Source organism: Amblyomma mixtum, chromosome 5 (assembly GCF_055824585.1).
Source record: "Amblyomma mixtum isolate Tamu chromosome 5, ASM5582458v1, whole genome shotgun sequence".
Lineage (NCBI taxonomy): Eukaryota > Metazoa > Arthropoda > Arachnida > Ixodida > Ixodidae > Amblyomma > Amblyomma mixtum.
In genome coordinates this window covers 150,576,332-150,593,866 of record NC_143016.1, presented here as the reverse complement: position 1 = coordinate 150,593,866, position 17,535 = coordinate 150,576,332, and the positions used below count along the sequence as shown (strand labels likewise).

General features: G+C 46.4%; 1 protein-coding gene and 1 pseudogene across 2 annotated transcripts; one reads left to right on the top strand and one right to left on the bottom strand.

The window, feature by feature from the left end:
• The first annotated feature begins 12,281 nt into the window (after positions 1-12,281).
• On the top strand, positions 12,282-13,525 carry LOC149344145 (uncharacterized). Its single transcript, XM_089542556.1, has one exon. It carries the CDS (start codon positions 12,297-12,299, stop codon positions 13,368-13,370), a length of 1,074 nt encoding a protein of 357 aa, XP_089398682.1. The 5' UTR covers positions 12,282-12,296; the 3' UTR covers positions 13,371-13,525.
• Positions 13,526-14,160: 635 nt separating this feature from the next.
• On the bottom strand, positions 14,161-16,757 carry LOC149344144 (uncharacterized; annotated as a pseudogene). The gene is made up of 4 exons (XR_016283328.1): positions 16,331-16,757; positions 15,544-15,673; positions 15,335-15,469; positions 14,161-15,179 (listed from the first exon to the last, which is right to left on the bottom strand). The product of XR_016283328.1 is annotated as an uncharacterized LOC149344144 (transcript).
• Between the last annotated feature and the right edge of the window lie 778 nt (positions 16,758-17,535).

Here is a 17,535-nt window from a genome sequence, read left to right as displayed (position 1 = left end):
CCAATAATCAGTTTAGCCCGCCGCGGTGGCTTAGTGGTTATGGTGCTCGGCTGCTGACCCGAAAGACGCGGGTTCAATCCCGGCCGCGGCGGTCGAATTTCTTTGGAGGAGAAATTCTAGAGGCTCGTGTACTGTGCGATGTCAGTGCACGTTAAAGAACCCCAGGTGGTCGAAATTTCCGGAGCCCTTTACTACGGCGTCTCTCATATCCTGAGTCGCTTCAGGACGTTAACCCCATAAAACAAACCAAGCCAAACCAATAATCAATTTAATCTCCACCTACCACGGTAAGGAGGTTCCTCACAGTCCGATGGTGCTGTTGCCATCTGCCATGGTGGGCAGATTGTGATGACGTCAGTAGGTCACATGACCTCTCCCAACCAATAGGGGAAATTCAAGGATAAACTCACTGGCGCTGCTCTCTTGAAAACCTGGCGTAGTAAAGCTTTCGCTTCAAAAATTCAATCCTGAACAGGAAGCGAACCCGGGACCACCATTATCTGCGGGACAGTTGCTCTCCCAACGAAGCTAACCGTGGCTATTGTTGATGGTAGGGCGAGGCCGAATCGATCCACAACTCTAAGTGAAAACGGTTCTGGTGGCGTATATACAAATATAGCAGCGCATTGAGCCATAACAGTATCCTCGTGGTGCATTACACTGCGGGGTGTAGACAAAGGTTGCAATGCAGAAAATTCTCAAGCGTGCGGTCTGAGATCTTATGTGGAACGTGTGAGAAATAAGCGGATCAAAATAAGTTCAACAACCAGCAAGTTCCACTTAAACCTGCATGGTTCGCTGCGGGACGGCCTGTTCCACATAAAGAAAAACAAATATAAATGAAAAATTCTTATGGTTCCACATAATTAAGTGTGATCCAGATAAAATCCCCCTTGTTCCAGTGAAACTGGTGAGCCAACTCAGTTTATGTGGAACATAAGTGGAACCAGATTAAGAGTGTACACTGGACCGGCTCTGCAACGCAAAAGTATTTCTCCTCGACGGACCTCGAAAGTGGCTACTGGCAAATTGAGGTCGATGAGTGCTGCCACGCCTGAATTGGCAGATTTGTCTTGTATACCTGGTGTTTTTTTAGAAGGTCCAAATTTTTAAAGAAAGGTAAATTCCTTTAGATTTATCCTAACCCTGGGGCTATACTGAGGGCTACGGTGGTCGCCCGGTAAGAGGCAAACTACTTTAATTAGTTCGCTGATTAACTGAATACGTTAATTAACTTTTATAATTTTAATTTTAGGGATATGTTGTATTAGCAGAATTGGAGATCGTCTTCCAAACAGTCCAGCCAAGAAAAAAAAATTTCGAGAAAAACATTATTGCGCGCGTTACGAAGCGCGAAAATGTCACCCTGGTAAGCAGCTTCACACTGTAACACAGCGTCTGTGAGCGCCTGTGACGTAGTTCGCTCCGCCCTGCGCTTTGTGTCACACGGTTGACGTCGCCTGAAGCACAGATGAGCGGCTGGCGGTATCGCTGCTCGTTTCGCTTCGCTCAGCGGCCTCACGGAATGCGGCGTGGGAACACAAAACGCACTGTCATTGCGGCATTCCGTGAGGCCGCGGAGCGAAGCGAAACAAGCAACGATCGCGCAGGCCGCCCGTACAGGCGTCAGGTGACGTCAGCCGTGTGACGCAGAGTGGAGGGCGGAACGAACAACGTCAGAGGCGCTCATCGCCGCTGAGTTACGGTGTGAAGATGCCTACCAGGGCGACGTTTTCGCGCCTCGTAACGTGTGTGAAAAATTTTTAATTAAAATTGTTTTTTCTCGGTTGGACTGTTGAGGACGATCTCCAATTCTACGAATACAACATACCCCATAAAATAAAAATTAGAAAAGTTTATTAGCATATTTAGTTAATCAGCGAACTAATTAAAGCAGTTTTACAATTGCCTGGCGCCCGCCGCAGCCTCCAGTATAGCCCCAGTGCTAAAATAAATCTAAAGCAATTTACCTTTTTGTAAACATTTTGGACCTTCTAAAAAAAAACACCCGGTATATAAGCGACGCTGTTGTCTTCGCCTCAAACTTTGAACTGCACCTAAAAGGATTCCAACAGTATTAGACGCAATCAATCACCATGTCTAACCTTCAAAGCGTGAAACTTTGCCTGTGAAGAGCTGCTGTTTCTAGGCCACTTCGTTGGCAAGGAGAGAGTACACTCAGGTCCGAAGAAAACAGCTGCTGTCACACTGTTTCCACCCCTGACCGATAAGAAAGCTGTGCGCAGGTTCCTCGAACAGTGCGCATAATAGCGATGATTTGTGAAGAAATTTTCGCGCATCGCTGAGCCTCCGACCCAACTGACAAAGGCACACGTGCCATTTAAGCGGGAAGAGCCGCAAGTAGAAGCCTTCAAGGAATATCAGCGTCGTTTACAGTCCCCAGAGATCCTCCCGCACTCTGATGAAAACGCAGAGAGTGAAATTCATGCCGATGCAAGCCCCGTGGGCCTGGGCGCCATCCTCGCTCAGAAAACCGACGGCCAGGAAAACATAATCGCATGCGCTAGCCGTCCCTATCCAAGACTCAGGCTAACTATTCGAACACTGAGAACGTGTGCTCTGCCATCATCTGGGAAGCGTCGAAATTCCGCCCTTACCTATCTGGACGACCTCTCCAGGTGGTCAGCGATGAGCACGCACTGTGCTGGATTTACAGTTTGAAGGGCGGATCCGGCCGCCTCGCTCGATAGAGCCTCTGCCTCTACGGGTTTGGCGTTACCGTCATTTACAAGTCCAGACGCAAGCATTCTGCGACCGACTGTCTCTCACGAGAGTCTGTAGATGCGCCGCCGCCGGACAACGATAAGGACGCCCTCCTAGCAGCCATCAGCTCCGGCTGTTTTGCACAGCAGCAGCGCTCGGACACAAACTAAAACGCCTCACCGAGTACATGGAAGGCAAGGTCTCAAAAACTTTCATGATCGTACTATTCAGGCAAACTGGGACAGTTTTGCCGCCTAGGTAATAGATCTAACTAATTGATACGTTCCAAACCGCACCATTACTTACTCCCCATGGAACAGCGCGGATATCAGACGCATTTCTAACCGAAGAAAACGCTTCTATCAGACAGCTAAAGTGCCGCCTACCACCTCACTTTGGATGACATACAACTCTAGCTGTTTCCGAGTGCATAACCGCCTTAAAAAGCGCGAAGCGTTATTTTCTCTTTAATACTTTGAATCCATGTTAAAAACTAGCGTCCGTAAGTTCTGGCGGGCAGTTAACTCCTTCTCTGATAACTTAATTACATTGCAGAACTCATATGGCCAACATGTTGCCAACACTCGATGTGCATCTGTATTAAACGATACGTTTGTTAAAAATTTTTCCTCTCCTCCTAGTTTCCCCTCCTGAATTGCAGAATTATAATTACCCGATCATGTTCCCAATTTTGGTCGATGTCGCAGGGGTTGCTAAACTAATTGAAAACCTTGACTATCATGCTTCTGGTGGTTTTGACTTTGTCACTGCAAAAATTTAGAAGAATACTTCCACATAGAGTTCCATCATACTAACGGTTATCTTTCAGCAATCTCTTGACACTTGCACCTTACCAGCCCAATGGAACATTGGGAAGGTGGTTCCTCTTCACAAGAAGGGCAGCTAGCATATTGCCAATAATTATCGCCCCATCTCCCTAACTCCCCCTTACAAGTACATACTGCGAGTTACTTCAGGATATAATCATTAAAGCGCTGACAGAGTTCTTGAATCTAGCTCATTCTTTACACTGGCACAGCTTGCATTCCGTAAGTCATACTTCTGTGAAAATCAGCTTGTATCTTTCACCCATAATCTGCACCGCATTGTGGACGATTCTTCAATCACTGATTGTATATTTTTAGACTTTTCTAGGATTTTTGAAAAAATGTGTTATAAATTACCAATTCATAAGCTTAGTCGTCTTAACATTGGGTCTAACGTTTTAAAATAGATTGAATGCTTTCTTACTAATCGTTCGCAATTCGTCTCAATTAATACCGATAACTGTTCGCTTTCTGATGTGCACCCCGGTGTACCTCAGGTGTCTTTACTAGGACCTTTAGTTTTTTAATGTATAATAATGACCTGACCTCAGATATTTTCTAACATTCATATCTTTGCCGGTGATTGTGTTATTTTCCGTGAAGTTAACAGTTCCGACGATAGCAACTCCCTTCAGGGCTATCTAACTGCGATTGTAAACTGCTGTGAATTATGGCTGATGCAACTTAACATTAGTAAATATAAATCTACGCGCGTAACCAGGATTACTATTCCCCTCACATATAGAATTTTGAATAACGTTTTTTTTATAATCAGTAAAGTCATATAAGTACCAAGGCATATTTATTTTATCTAACCTCACGTAGAAAACTCACATCGAATATGTAATTAAAAATGCTAACCGCATGCTTGGTTATCTACGCCGTAACTTTTCGACAGCTTCATTCGCATTAAAGTTGTTGCTCCAAAAGACTCTAATACGCCCAAAACTAGAATATGCATCATCTGTATTGAATCCAAGTTACGAAACACTAATTGCCGCCATAGAACTCGTTCAGAATAACTCCGTTCGTTTTGCTCACTCGAATTACAGCCGAGCTGAAAGTATTACAGCCATGAAGTTCGACCTTCAACTTCTATCTTTAATATCGCTACGTAAAATAGCTCCCTCAGTCCTGTTTCATAAGCAGTATCATCATTTCATTCTGTGTAACGAAATCTTTCTTGAACCTCATTATATATCACGTCTCATTGATCATCGTCATAACGTCTGCCTCGATATATCTAACACACAGACTTTCCTGTAGTCATTCGTGCCTTTTACGTCAACGGAATGGAACCACCTTCCAAGAAACATTGTTTCGGTCAACGATAACTCAAACTTTCCTACCGCTTTACCTACTATTGTACATTGACAGGATTATATATATTGTGTTGTTGCTCACTTTATTTATTTTTGCATTTTTAATCGTGTTACAGTTGCGTTTCATACCCCTGTAAACACTTCAGATATGTGTTTTTGTTTTGTTTGTTTTATCCAATCCCCTTATCAATGCCGTTTCTAAAAAGCCCCAGGGTGCATTGTAAATAAATAAATAAATAATTCACCCTACGGCTCGAATAAGCGAGGATTGTATTTGTTCGCGTACAGAATGGAATCCTTGTGAAGAACTTCGCAAGCCGGAATACTTGTTCGAATAAGGATCCAAGACCAAGCGCGGACCGACTCCAGGCGCTACAACCTTCGAAAACGCAACACGTAACACAAGCCGAAAGACTGATTGGAAAGGTTTTGCGGCTCTATTTCGGCCCGTACAAAGTTCTTCGTCGACTAGGTTAACTGGACTATGAAATCATCCCTGAGGAGATGACTGTCCCAGCGACGCCGCGTACGAACAGAAGTTGTCCATGTCGACCGTAAAAGCCCTATTATGCGCGCTAAAAGACGATGTTTCCCATCGGTGTTTTTTGTGGACAGTCTGTTTTATTAGTTTCTATTCGCCTTCTTTTACTCGGACCGAATTCTGTTTGAGAGGAGAGTAATGCTGCGAATCTCAGTAGTGCTTATTTGTTTATTCTTGAACGCTGCCACTACGCCACTTTATCGCTTTGTTTGTTATGGCAGGCGCGATCCGACAAATCTCAATTAATCTCAAACAGGCGGAGTCGATCCTAAATTTCACCAGAATGTTGTAGTAACGTTTCTTGCTGTACCTCGAAAGTTCGCTATCACTTTTGAATTCAGCACGGCCGCGAGCGGCGGGGATTCTGTTCGACGTCAGCCGAGCATGCTTGTTGCTACGCCGCCGCCGAGTCATTCAGTTCTCTGCGGGCGCAAGTCATCCCAAATAAAGAGTTTCGTTTGGAAGCCATTTTCGCGGACGTCCTGCTCGCTAAGCTGCAGAAACCACTACGTGACACTATTTACGAACCAGCCCGTTAGCACTGCATTCTAGGAAAGTGTCTAAATCTGTCACACTTGTTCTACAGTGTAAACCACACCCTGACAAACCTGGCCGTGAGTTAGGTGAGTCCAACCGGTCGTTCCTCGCTGATATAGGTTCACTCAATGATATTGGTCCCCGACTAATTCGGACCAATCTGCACCAATCCTGAGGTCCCGATCAATCTTTAGGTGGCGATCAATCGTGACCACCGAATAATTTAGGAAATAGGTCCTGTTTCATAATTCCGGTTTCTGAACAAATTCAACCAGTATTTATAGTTCAGTAGAGAAGACCCGGTGTCGAAAGTGAGAGGAAAAAAATCTCGCCGCTCCAGAGAGAGGAGAAATGGCGCAAGCTCTAAGGAGTCGCACCTTCCGGATTGGCGACCGACATCACGCATGCTTGACATAAGTGCCAGCTCGCCACTATAGCGAATGTCGCGCAGTTATTCGTCGCAACCACAACATCTATGAACTTCGGTCTTGACAGAAACCGGGGATTTGCACTGATTGTTCTCGGGAAGTCGGCTAGATATTATTGCTGTTCAAAAAGACTAAGACAGAAAGAGAATTACATGCAAAGGTGTCTCTCTGCCCTTCTTAATAGATTACAGTATCTGTGTTTCGCACCCTATCGGCCCCTATTAGAGAGAGTCTCTCTGTTTCTGATTGAAGTGCCTGGTTTACACAGAAGAGCGGCTGATATGTTGTGACTTTCAGCCGTGCGGCCAATCGTGCTGGCTAGTCATAGTGTATTTTTCAAATAATCGGATGTAGCGGACAGTTTTCTTTCAGGATATTGTAATTCTTCTTGACTGTGATTGGTATATGGCATTGACGGGTGGCTTTAACAACGTGTGTGATCCACGCTGCCGTACAGAGCCGACCGTAAACGCCGATAAGAATCCTAGTATTTTGTAAGCCACGAAAAAACGCAGGCTTACTTTGTTGCCAGATTTTCACCTACCTTTGCATGTATTAATGAGCATACATTAACGTCTGTAACGAATTTACATAAGCACAGATCTGCCTTAAAAGACATTCCATGTGAGGTAATGTCACTTTCATTCTCTGATCATTCTATGGTCATTGCGCGGATTGGAGAATGTGCCTGGTAAAAGTTTATGCCGCAGTGGGCACTGTGGGAGCTTAGTTTTGTTGCTAAATGAATACGACTTTAAGTAGCGAGGAAGCAGAGCTCAGCAGCCTTGCCTAACCATGCATGAGAGGCTGATTGTTTGGAGTTTTTCACATCTTTATAGAAGATGCTCGTGACAAAGCTATTTAAATCGGCTCCATGTGGTCTTAAACGTGGTGAGCAGAGGCAATTGTTTCAAAGCCTTCAAAGCTAGTGAAAATTTGAATGCGGGTCTCTGTGTGGTACCGCAGTGTGGTACCAGCGGATACAAAATACGCGTACACATAAAAAGATACGTTTTCTTGTGTGGGCTTTTTTTTTATCCCGTGGTACCCCCTGCAGCCCCCCTTTTTGTTACAATTTCAAGAAACACAAACTGGCCAAAGAGCTAGCTCAGTTGGAACTTTAAAGTGCCGCCTATCTTTGCCAGTGGCTTCCATTTCCGGCAGCAGACATAAGGTGACAATCAGACTGAGCGCTCTCTGTTTGGTTGGTTGCGCTTGCGGTTCCAAAACGAGCTTGTTCTGAGTTTTGTAAGCGCTTCGTATTTGAAAAATTAAGAAATGGAATTTCTCCTATGGCTGCTTTCCGAGCTATTGCCATTTGTGTAAAACTATCGCGGAGGCAAGCGTTGCTTTTTAAACAGGCTATAGAGAGAAGGCATCGAAAGAAAGAGAAAAAGGCAGCCGACAAAACTTGATAAAACTGTGGCGCAAAAGTAGAACAGAAGAGGAATTGGTCGTGGTGAGGTTGGGTGTGTGGGCCAGTGACAAATCTGTAGTTTTTACATTGCGAAACGGATTGCAATGAAGCCTCCAACTACCTCTGCTATGTTAATCACCCTTGCCGGGCATCTAACGTTCACGCAGAATGACGACGCTGTAAAAATGCGCGGCTTTGGTTTGTCCAACGAGAAAATTTCTTACAAGCTTCAGCTGCACGTGTGCAATAAGTGATTTTTCATGTATTAGTTGTGATTTCTTGAAATAAAACGCGAAAAAGTTGAAACCAACGTTTCCGGCCGCTGCTATCTTAAGGATCAGGAGCTGTCTTGAGCAGCAGAGCTGCAGCCGGCGGAAATAAAAGGGACTTAGGGATGAATGAATCTACATTAGAAGCACCTCATATACTTCAAGTTTTTCAAAAGTGTCATAGCTTTCATGTGTGCATTTTTTTCATTCTTTCGTGCCACAAAGAGCCTCTTTCGACGTCATGGCTTGTAGCCAGAAATACCAAAATACGCTTGTATTTTGACAGGCAATGTCTTTCAAAGTGTCTAGCTTACATGGAAGGGTGGAGCATCTATTTTCATTCCTAAGGGTATTCCAAACTCAATAATCGAAAAGAGCGCGGGTTGAGACGATCCTCTTTTTTACTACAGCGGCCGAGGCGTTGTATATTTACATCAAAAGCCAGCTCCGGGACACTTGGCTCTAATATTTTATATCAAATATAAAAATTTTAATTGAAATCAGTGCCTATAATTTAAATCAAGCATTCAATCTGAAACACAAAACTCTAAAATAATGCTGCCATCGCTGTAGTCATTTCATGAGATGATGATGATGATGATGATAAGCTGTTTATTTACTCCATAAAATAGGGGAACCAGCCCAAAATCTTGTTTCGCTGCCTTAGAGGAGGTCGGACGGGACCGCTTGGGATTCTGCGGCCTCAATGCTCGCGAAATGACCTGACGCTTCAGGGCTAGCTCAGTGGCATGCAGGAGATAGTCCCACGATCTAGGGTAGTTTGTCAGCGTTGAGTTCTGTACGTGTCCGCTCCATTTGAAGGAATGTAACCGCTTGTGAGCACAGTTTGTACGTTGATGTGATAAGATTTGGGAAAAGTCTGCTATATAGGCATGGGTTTGGGAAGGTTCCTGTTCATATCTTGCGCCGGTGGATGGCGTCGCGCCTGGAGAGTTCCCGGTGTGCTGGGGGTATAGACTCCGCTCGAGATGATAATGCTGGAGTGTGGCCGTAGACGTAACAAGTAGCGTATGAGTGCCCTGGGGAGGGTCAGAGGAAGCGGCAGGCTGAGGGGATTGCTCCGCCCGGTAGGTAAGTTCTCGGGCTACAGCATGCGCCTCTGCGTTCCCGCTGAGCGCCTCATGGGCTGGGGCCCATATGAGAAGACGAGGTGTAGACAGCAAAGGGAAACGGTGGAGGACGGGTCGGTCAGCGTCAGCGCGATGGCAACCTTTTAAGCGGTGGTAACAGTTGAGGACGCTGCTGGCATTATGCCAATTTAAGTGCACTCCCAATGCGACCCCATCTCTATAGGCTCCTTTATGAAGTGAAATATTCTGCTGTAGGTATAATAAATGAAACTTTATAACAGAAACAATTAGTCCTTCCAAAAAGCTCAAAATGCTTAGAAGAAGATAAACATATCCTTAACAAGTACTCTAAATTCAACTGCAAGAGAGCATATCATACTTCTGTTATTTGGCTTGCTAACTTCTTGATGAGGGGAACATCTACTCCAGCATAAAAACCGGTATTTTCCTAACAGGAGGCCCTCCAGCCAACCTGACTGCAGAAAGTGGTACCACTTCTTTTCGAACTTCCGAAATACTTCTCCCTGTTGAGATCGGCGTCGGCGGATCTCGCTTGGAAGCAGCCAGCGCACATGTTTTTCATGGGTGGCTCCGAGTGCCTGCAGTCTACTCGGCGACGGGTGCTTCAAGGCCCGCCGTAATGGACCACGAGGAGTTGGTGTGGTCCTCATGTAGTTTCAATCAACGGGCTTTGGTGCGTCACAGTGCGGCCGTCTTTGACTGAAAAGAACGTCGGGCCGATGTTTGGGGTACAAAAGCGCCCAATTTCCTGTTGCACCCCACGTACCGACAGCCACCGCAGCGAGCAGTCAGGCGTTATCTCCCCCAATGATTGCGACCAGGTCTGGAGACGAAGGCCTTGTTTCGGATGTTGTCCTCCTGCGTGCCCACCCAGCGAGTCGGGTGTTATTAAGCACAGGTTTCGACAACACGTGTCTTCCACCAGGTGGCCATGGAACCACTCGTGCTGACCTACCACAGCCTACGCCACCTCGCCGGCATTCTCCTCACTCAGGCCCTAACAAGTGAAGGGCATGGCCACAAGTGTGAGGTTGTGCGCGAAGGTAATGTTCAGGCCACTCCCACCTGAGCGAGGCGGTCCCCTATCTAGGGGCCTTAGGGAATGAAAGCCCTATTAAACTCGGCTGTGAGTCTGGCCGAGATACTCTCCCGTTTGCTCTTACGCTTGCAAAAAATGTGAATAAACCCACTCGTAATCTTCCTCCCATCAACCAACTCACTGACTCGATGTCAGACCTGTCATGTTGGTGGGAGCGGGTGTCAATCAGACCGCGGTTGCGGCAAGCAGCAGCCGCAGCTAGAAGTTAGCAGGGACCTCCGATCCCCCATCTCGAACAATGCCTAGGAGGAGAAGAGGTACTCTTCTTCTGGGGTGTATAGACCTTTTCGCGGCCCTCTTGCCGACAGGGTTGCCAGGGTGCGCCGACGCGCCTCGAAACCGGATGTGAAACCAAGAAACTTCCGGCCTCCCCGCAAGGCGTGCGCGCGGAGGTTGTTTTTCTCGGCTCGTGTGCTGCTTGCGTCGTGCGGGTATCAGTCTTTTGCTCATTGCAACATGTTTTCAGCGTCCAAAATCTCTCCTGTGACACCATCACGACGTGGACCGGGCTGTTGTGTACCAGGCTGCAGCTTGCGGCCTGGAACAAACCTCCTGTCGGAAGTGCGCGCTTTTAGGTTCCCTACAGACACGGAGCGAAGAAATGCGTGGATTGCAGCTGTACGGCGGGACAAATGGCTGCCCACAAAAAGTTCACATGTTTGTTCTGCTCACTTCGTTCAAGGTGAGAGCTCTTTTAAGATGCCCGCTTGTGCCGCAGTGTGCTCCCGCGCTGCTTTGGCGCGACTGAACCGTATGGGTGACATATCGTAACGTCCGTATTTGCCCCGTTAATGATTGTATCTAGCAGTGGGACTGCCACTTCGAGCCTTGTCACAAGGTTAGGTTGTCTTCTGCGGTTGTGTGGCGCGTGCAGGGCGTCGTAGAGGGACGCCCGTTGTTACGCTCGCTTGGTGTTGAACCGAAACTGAGGCGCCCTGTTTCGTTATTTTCGGGACGAGCCAGACGCGCTTGCACTGTATTGCACTGCTCACCATGCTGCGATGCGGGCCCGGACTTTAGCGTTTCTTTAACGTTTGTACGCATATTTGGCGCCATAGTTCAGGCGTTCTGCTGCTTTCAGGGTCGCGTGTTCAATCTCGTTTGCGGCGACCGCAGGACACCGCGTATCGTCCGATGTCGGCGGACTTACAACCCACGGTGGCCCAAATAGCCCTCCGGTATGGCGTGCCTGATAGCACACGTTAAGTCCTGAAAACAACCATTCCACGGAGCGCAAAGCTAGGCGAATTGTTGACCAGACATAAGAAAACCTTGCTTTGCGTACACTTATCGCACTGTGCTGTCCCAATTTGAGGACCACACAACTGACATCAAGCAATCGGTCACCCAGATCGTTCTAGCTTAATTAGGTTTGGCCTGCCTCTGATCGGTAAAAAAAAAAGATGGGCCAGAATGAAGGCGTGAGTGCAGTGCCTAACTGTTCTCATGCTGTGCATGCTTCTTAACAAAAAAGTGAAGGAAAAGAAACTGCTGCGGCTAGAGCCAATAACTATGCGCGCATGCAATTTATTATTCTGTACTAGTGATTTCCAGCGCCTTGAGAAATTTTTATTTTGTTACATATATGTTGCCTCGTACAGCAATCTAATTGTATCAAATCACCCTTAATGTTGTTTCCTCCCTTCACTGCCATTGTCTTGTACAGTCCAACTGCAGCTATTATTGTTTTCATTTCAAAGCATACTGTGACTTCTAACATGTCTGTTTTTTTATAGGTCGACCGTCATCTGAACCCACGCATCCAGACTACGTGCCATCCATCTTTCCCTATCGTGCGTCAGGAAACGTTGTCCAGAAAATCGCCAGATTTCAGCGTGCGGAACGAAAAGAAACACTGAAGCAAGCGTGCACACCTGCTTCATGTGCTCCTGGACCAAGTGGATTTGATTCTGGATCAGTGGCGTGCACTCCTGGGCCAGATACAAGTGACACAGAACCAGATGAACGCTACTCTGCCCCATCTGCAACTGCAAATGTCTGCACTGTGGAGAAGTGCAATATGGAGACACAAACCACGCTCAACATGCAAGATGTGTCATACTTGATCAGAGAAAACACGATGTTAAGAGAGCGTTTGGCTCAACTAGAGCAGGATTTGTCAAGAGCTAATGAAAAATTTCTTGAACTTGAGAACAAGTCAGCAAACCTTGCCGAGACAACGAAAGATATGGTCATGCAGACAACGAAAACGGTGAAGTTTTATACAGGGTTTGTGTCTGCAGCCATGTTCTCTGCATTCTTACAGTTAGTGCTGTCGACGTGGCAACCGTCTATAGTGTGCCTCGATCCAGAGACACAGCTAATCCTCGTCCTCATGTGGCTACGTTTGGGCCTCCTTACCCAAGACCTGGCATGCCGGTTTGGTGTTTCAAACAGTACTGTGAGTGACATTTTTCACTCATGGCTGTATGTTCTGGCCGCAAACATGAAGCGGTTCATTGTGTGGCCATCACGACAAACACTTCAAGCCAATCGGCCAGCAGCATTTCAGAACCCTCTCTTTGATGGTCTCAGAGGAATCATTGATTGCACAGAGATGTTCATACAGAGGCCTACGGCAATGACTGCAAGGAGCCAAACATACTCCAGCTACAAGCACCATAACACGGTAAAGCTACTTGTCGTAATATCGCCTTCAGGCGCCATAACGTTTGTGTCAAAAGCATGGGGAGGAAGGACGTCTGACAAAGAAGTCACTCTACGTAGTGACCTTCTGGACAAGGTCAATGAAGGGGACGTTTTCCTGGTTGACCGAGGATTTCGATGCAATGAAATGTTTGCCGCACGAGGCGCAACACTGCTGATGCCATCACTGACCAAGAATCGCACCCAGCTACCAGGTGCTGAGGTTACAACATCTAGAAAACTGTCTAGAGTAAGAATCCATGTTGAAAGGGCAATCCAAAGGTTGAAAGTGTTCAGAATTTTCCAGACTGTGCTGCCTCTGAACTTTGTGAGAAGAGTTGGCGACAAGAACTTCGCAACCATTGACAAAGTGGTGGTGGTATGCAGTGCACTAGTTAATCTGCAAACCCCGATCATCAACAACCGTAAGCATGTAGGTGGTTCATAACCAGACGGTATGAATGTGTGTGGCGCTGTTGAAAAACACGGAAGACAGAAACGACACATTTCCAAACCAGCTTGTGTGCACAAAGTGATTGCAAATTGTTTTTATTGTACACATTATCTGCTGCACTGTACCTGGAGTGCATCTGCACCACATACATAAAGGCTAAATCTCTTGCACCCGTCTGCAATCCTGAGAAGTTGCAGTATGAAACAGTCACATAGAAATGTGATTGTTTCATACTGCAACTTCTCAGGATTGCAAACGGGTGCAAGAGATTTAGCCTTTATGTATGTGGTGCAGATGCACTCCAGGTACAGTGCAGCAGATAATGTTGACTTTGAAGAGATGGATAAGTTTCACTTTATAAGTAGAGACACAGTGCTGTGACGCCTGGTTTCATAGTAGCTAGCAGACAAATGTACAGGAAATGACGGGCTCATATGATACAAATATGAAACAAGCCAACAGTCCAGGAGGCCAAAGAAAGCATAGGGGATTGCTTTTTTTGAAATTTCTGCTCTTGACCAATCCAAGCCTGTTGGCTTTTTTCATACTGAATTCATATAGCACACATCAGCATGCAGACATAACTGAATTCATATAGCACACATCAGCATGCAGACATATCAGTGCATTCAGAATTCCACTCATCACTTTGGTTCAAAGAACAAAGGACCTGTTTAGTCCTTCGGATAAAAAAAATTGATGTCGCATGAGAGATGCACTTGTTCAGTGCCATGCAGAAAAACGCTGACGCTTGAGATAGACAGTGCAAGAAAAAATGCTGTGCTCAATTATCACCAGTGTGATTATTGCCTTGACATTTGACGCAAGCCCATTGCCGCGGTGTGCGTCTCAGCTTCACGCACTTTAGGTGAAATGTTGCTTGACACAGTGAGCATTCAACAATGCTCCCTGACTTTGCACCTTGACAGCTGCATGTTTTCTTTGCATGTTCCATTTGCTTTAAGATGCGCATTGACTGCAGCTCTGGGTATATATGGTTAAAAAAAAAAGCTCCGCCTTGAGAATAGCACGTTGCCAAAAGGCTTCGTCAAAGACAATGATCTCTGCCGTTAGCGAAGAGCCCGTAAAGACCACAAAGTATGTTTGACGGAGCCCAGTGAGGGCCATTTGGGCCTGCACCTGGGTGTAGTATGCATGATTGTGCCTGAGCTGCAAGCTTTCATTAAGGTAAGCCAGTTTACTGCAACCCCTTTTCAATGAAGCACCTTTCATTGTGGCAGGACACTTAACTTCTACCACTGACTGCCCACAGCATGCACAAGACATTATAGCATCGGGAGATGCCCCAATGAAAGGCATGCTTCCTGCAACAAATAGACCACATTCTCTAAGATTAAAGCCCATGTGTTTTGGTGACTCCAGCTCTGTGAATGCCTGTAGAGCTTTTTGCTCTGTTTCGGAGCCCCACCTTAAGTTGGACACTTGAGGTGTTTTTGTGTACCCCGTTATCTCCGCAACGAGGCTGGCTGCACCAGTGTCGCATGCTACTACACGGTGCAGCACAGAGGCAGTAATCCTGCCTCGACGTTCTTTCGTCCATCTTGGTGATTTTGCCTGGCCACGAGTTGCCTCCTCGATTTCATTGCAGCATTCAGCTGTCAGCTGCACTTTTTTGGCCATGTCGATGTCAGTGTTCTGGTAGATTTGACCAAGAGGCAGTTTTTCAGGGATATGTTGACACCTGGCTGACCGTGCAGGATCCTGGGCAGTTGACTCGGGGGCAGAGTCTGTGTCCTCGCTGTCTGTTAATGAAGTGAGGAGCAAGGTGTTTGGTGCAATTTCCTGAAAAATAATATTCAAATTAGTGCCCTAGCAGTGATGCAGTCACATATGATTCTTCGCAGCAGAGTAAACACTGGTGACCTTTCAAGCGTTAGAAGATCAGAATACAATTTGTTCACTTGTGCACCTAAAACCAATCAGTCTGAGTTGCTTACCATCACTTGGTGCAGGAAGCTGGACACTTGCTCTTCTGTGAAAGTGGGTATTGTGTGATCTTGCGTTTCACTGACTTGAGGTGGTCCGTGGCCTATTTTTGGCTTGAAAAATTGAATCTCGGACACTGGTGCTGCCTGCGAAAAATTTAGTGCTTTGTAAATACTTTGCTGAAAACACTGTATGTGACAGAATAAAAATAAACACTTACTCGGCCTCCCTTTGATGCCTCAATCCATTTGCATGCCACATCTTTTGGAGATGGGTCGTTCAGGCCGTACTGCACAGTTGCCTCGACACTGAACAATAAAGCAGCCACGTGTGTGCAGCATTCCCCAAGGCTTAAAGTTGCATTGGAAATAACTTTAAGAATTAAGCAGTTCATAAACAAAGGCATTCGATTATAAGAAATGTGGCAATCAACAGGTGGAAGAATTTTGTACGGCAGAATGTTGCAGGCATAGAATCTCACGGTTTTTCGCATCCACAACGCGCTTCATTTAGAATGAATGCTGTTTTCACGCAGTTAAGGACCGGAAATGACGGGACCCATCGTAACACGAATTCCCCAGACTAATTCCACCCGCCGTGCTGATTTTGCCGCTCGATTGCTAATCCCAAGGTCGCGAGTTTGACCCAGGCCACGGCGGCCGTGTTTTGAAGAATGCGGAATACAAAACTGTTCGTGTGCTGTGTCATGTCTACGCTCGTTGAGAAACCCCAGGTGTCAAGCCCTAGACGTCCCTCGTAGCCCGAGTCGCTTCAGGACGTTAAAAAACCTCATAACTCGCATACTGCTTCGAAAAAGTTATTTCACACGGGTGGTTGTGCACGCATTCGTACTTTTCTGGGTTCTATCATGATTTGTGCAGAACCTTTGGAAATGTGAAATTCAGCCTCGGTTCTCTGTTTCTGATCTTATTACACACACACGCACACACAGAATTAACAGGAGGGACTTAGCGCATTGCGCTTCGCATTTTGAATCGCCTACTTACCCCGCCATGCAAGTGCAATGAGCACTTTCGACAGATCCGTCGTCCTTCACAACGCACCATGTTTGGTACTGCTTGGATAGTGCTTGGCTGGCTTGCACAGTCGCCGCAATCAGAACGATCCCGTCGCCGCGCTTTCCTGCTTTGAAGGACTTCAGCTGCTTCACCTTGCCGCTGATGAACATGTTGTACGCGTCTCCAATCTTGTAAGATTTAAACTGTTCCCTTGTATAAAAGCATACTCCCTCGACCAGGTACAAGTAAACATCCCCTGCTGTCACAGGGGGCAGATTCCTTGGGCCTGACGTGAAGACGAACCGCAGAACGGCGTCGTCAAGCGGATCGGGCAGCTCCTCGCCTCGAAGCGAGAGCTTCGCCCGGTATCGGCCTTGCGCTCGGCATCTAGCGTCTTAAAATAGCTGCTGGACATTTTTTTGTTTTGTTAATGCGAACGTAACAAACGCAAACACGCCGGTATCGCACTGCGTGAAACAGTGAAACGCTGCGGGAAGCATAGCCGGAAGTTCTTCGCCGGAAGTTGCGCGGGAGCAGCTAATGAGCGCCAGGCGCGCTCGTTTACAAAAAGAGAAAAGATCTATACGAACCACCTTTTCAGGAGTGCGCTAAGCGAGAAGCCATTTCCTCCTGTTCAGGTTGATTTTTGTTTGCAGTGTACGAACTGCTTTCTTTTATTTTCTTCAGTTATAAAATTTGGGTAGCTGGTACAACAGCAAGAATATAAAGTAGCCAAATTTTGGGCATTAATACAAGCGAAAAATTTATCTGGTGGTCAGGGGTCCAGAGTGTCATCGCTGTTGATTGGGTTACATTGGGTTACACTGTAAGTGTCATTAGGCGAAAATGTCAAAGGACCGCGAGGTATTGGTCAGTGGTTTTATTAAATATTTAACCTTTTCATTGCCGATGTGCATGACATCTGCGAAGTGGATGAAGTTGCAACGGAGTCAGAAGCACGGCCCAAGAGATGTTTGTATTTTTATAGGCAAAAATGACTGCTTCGTACAAATGAACGGCATTGGGATAATCGAAGGCGCTGGCCTCTTATTTTTTCATGAGATCTTGGTTGCTTGCTTCGGACATGGCGTTCTTCCTGAAGGAAATTCTAGCCACTTAATTTTTAATCTAAAAATGTCATTAATGCTGATTCTGCTGTATGTAGAACACCTGCACATAACTCGGTGTATTGC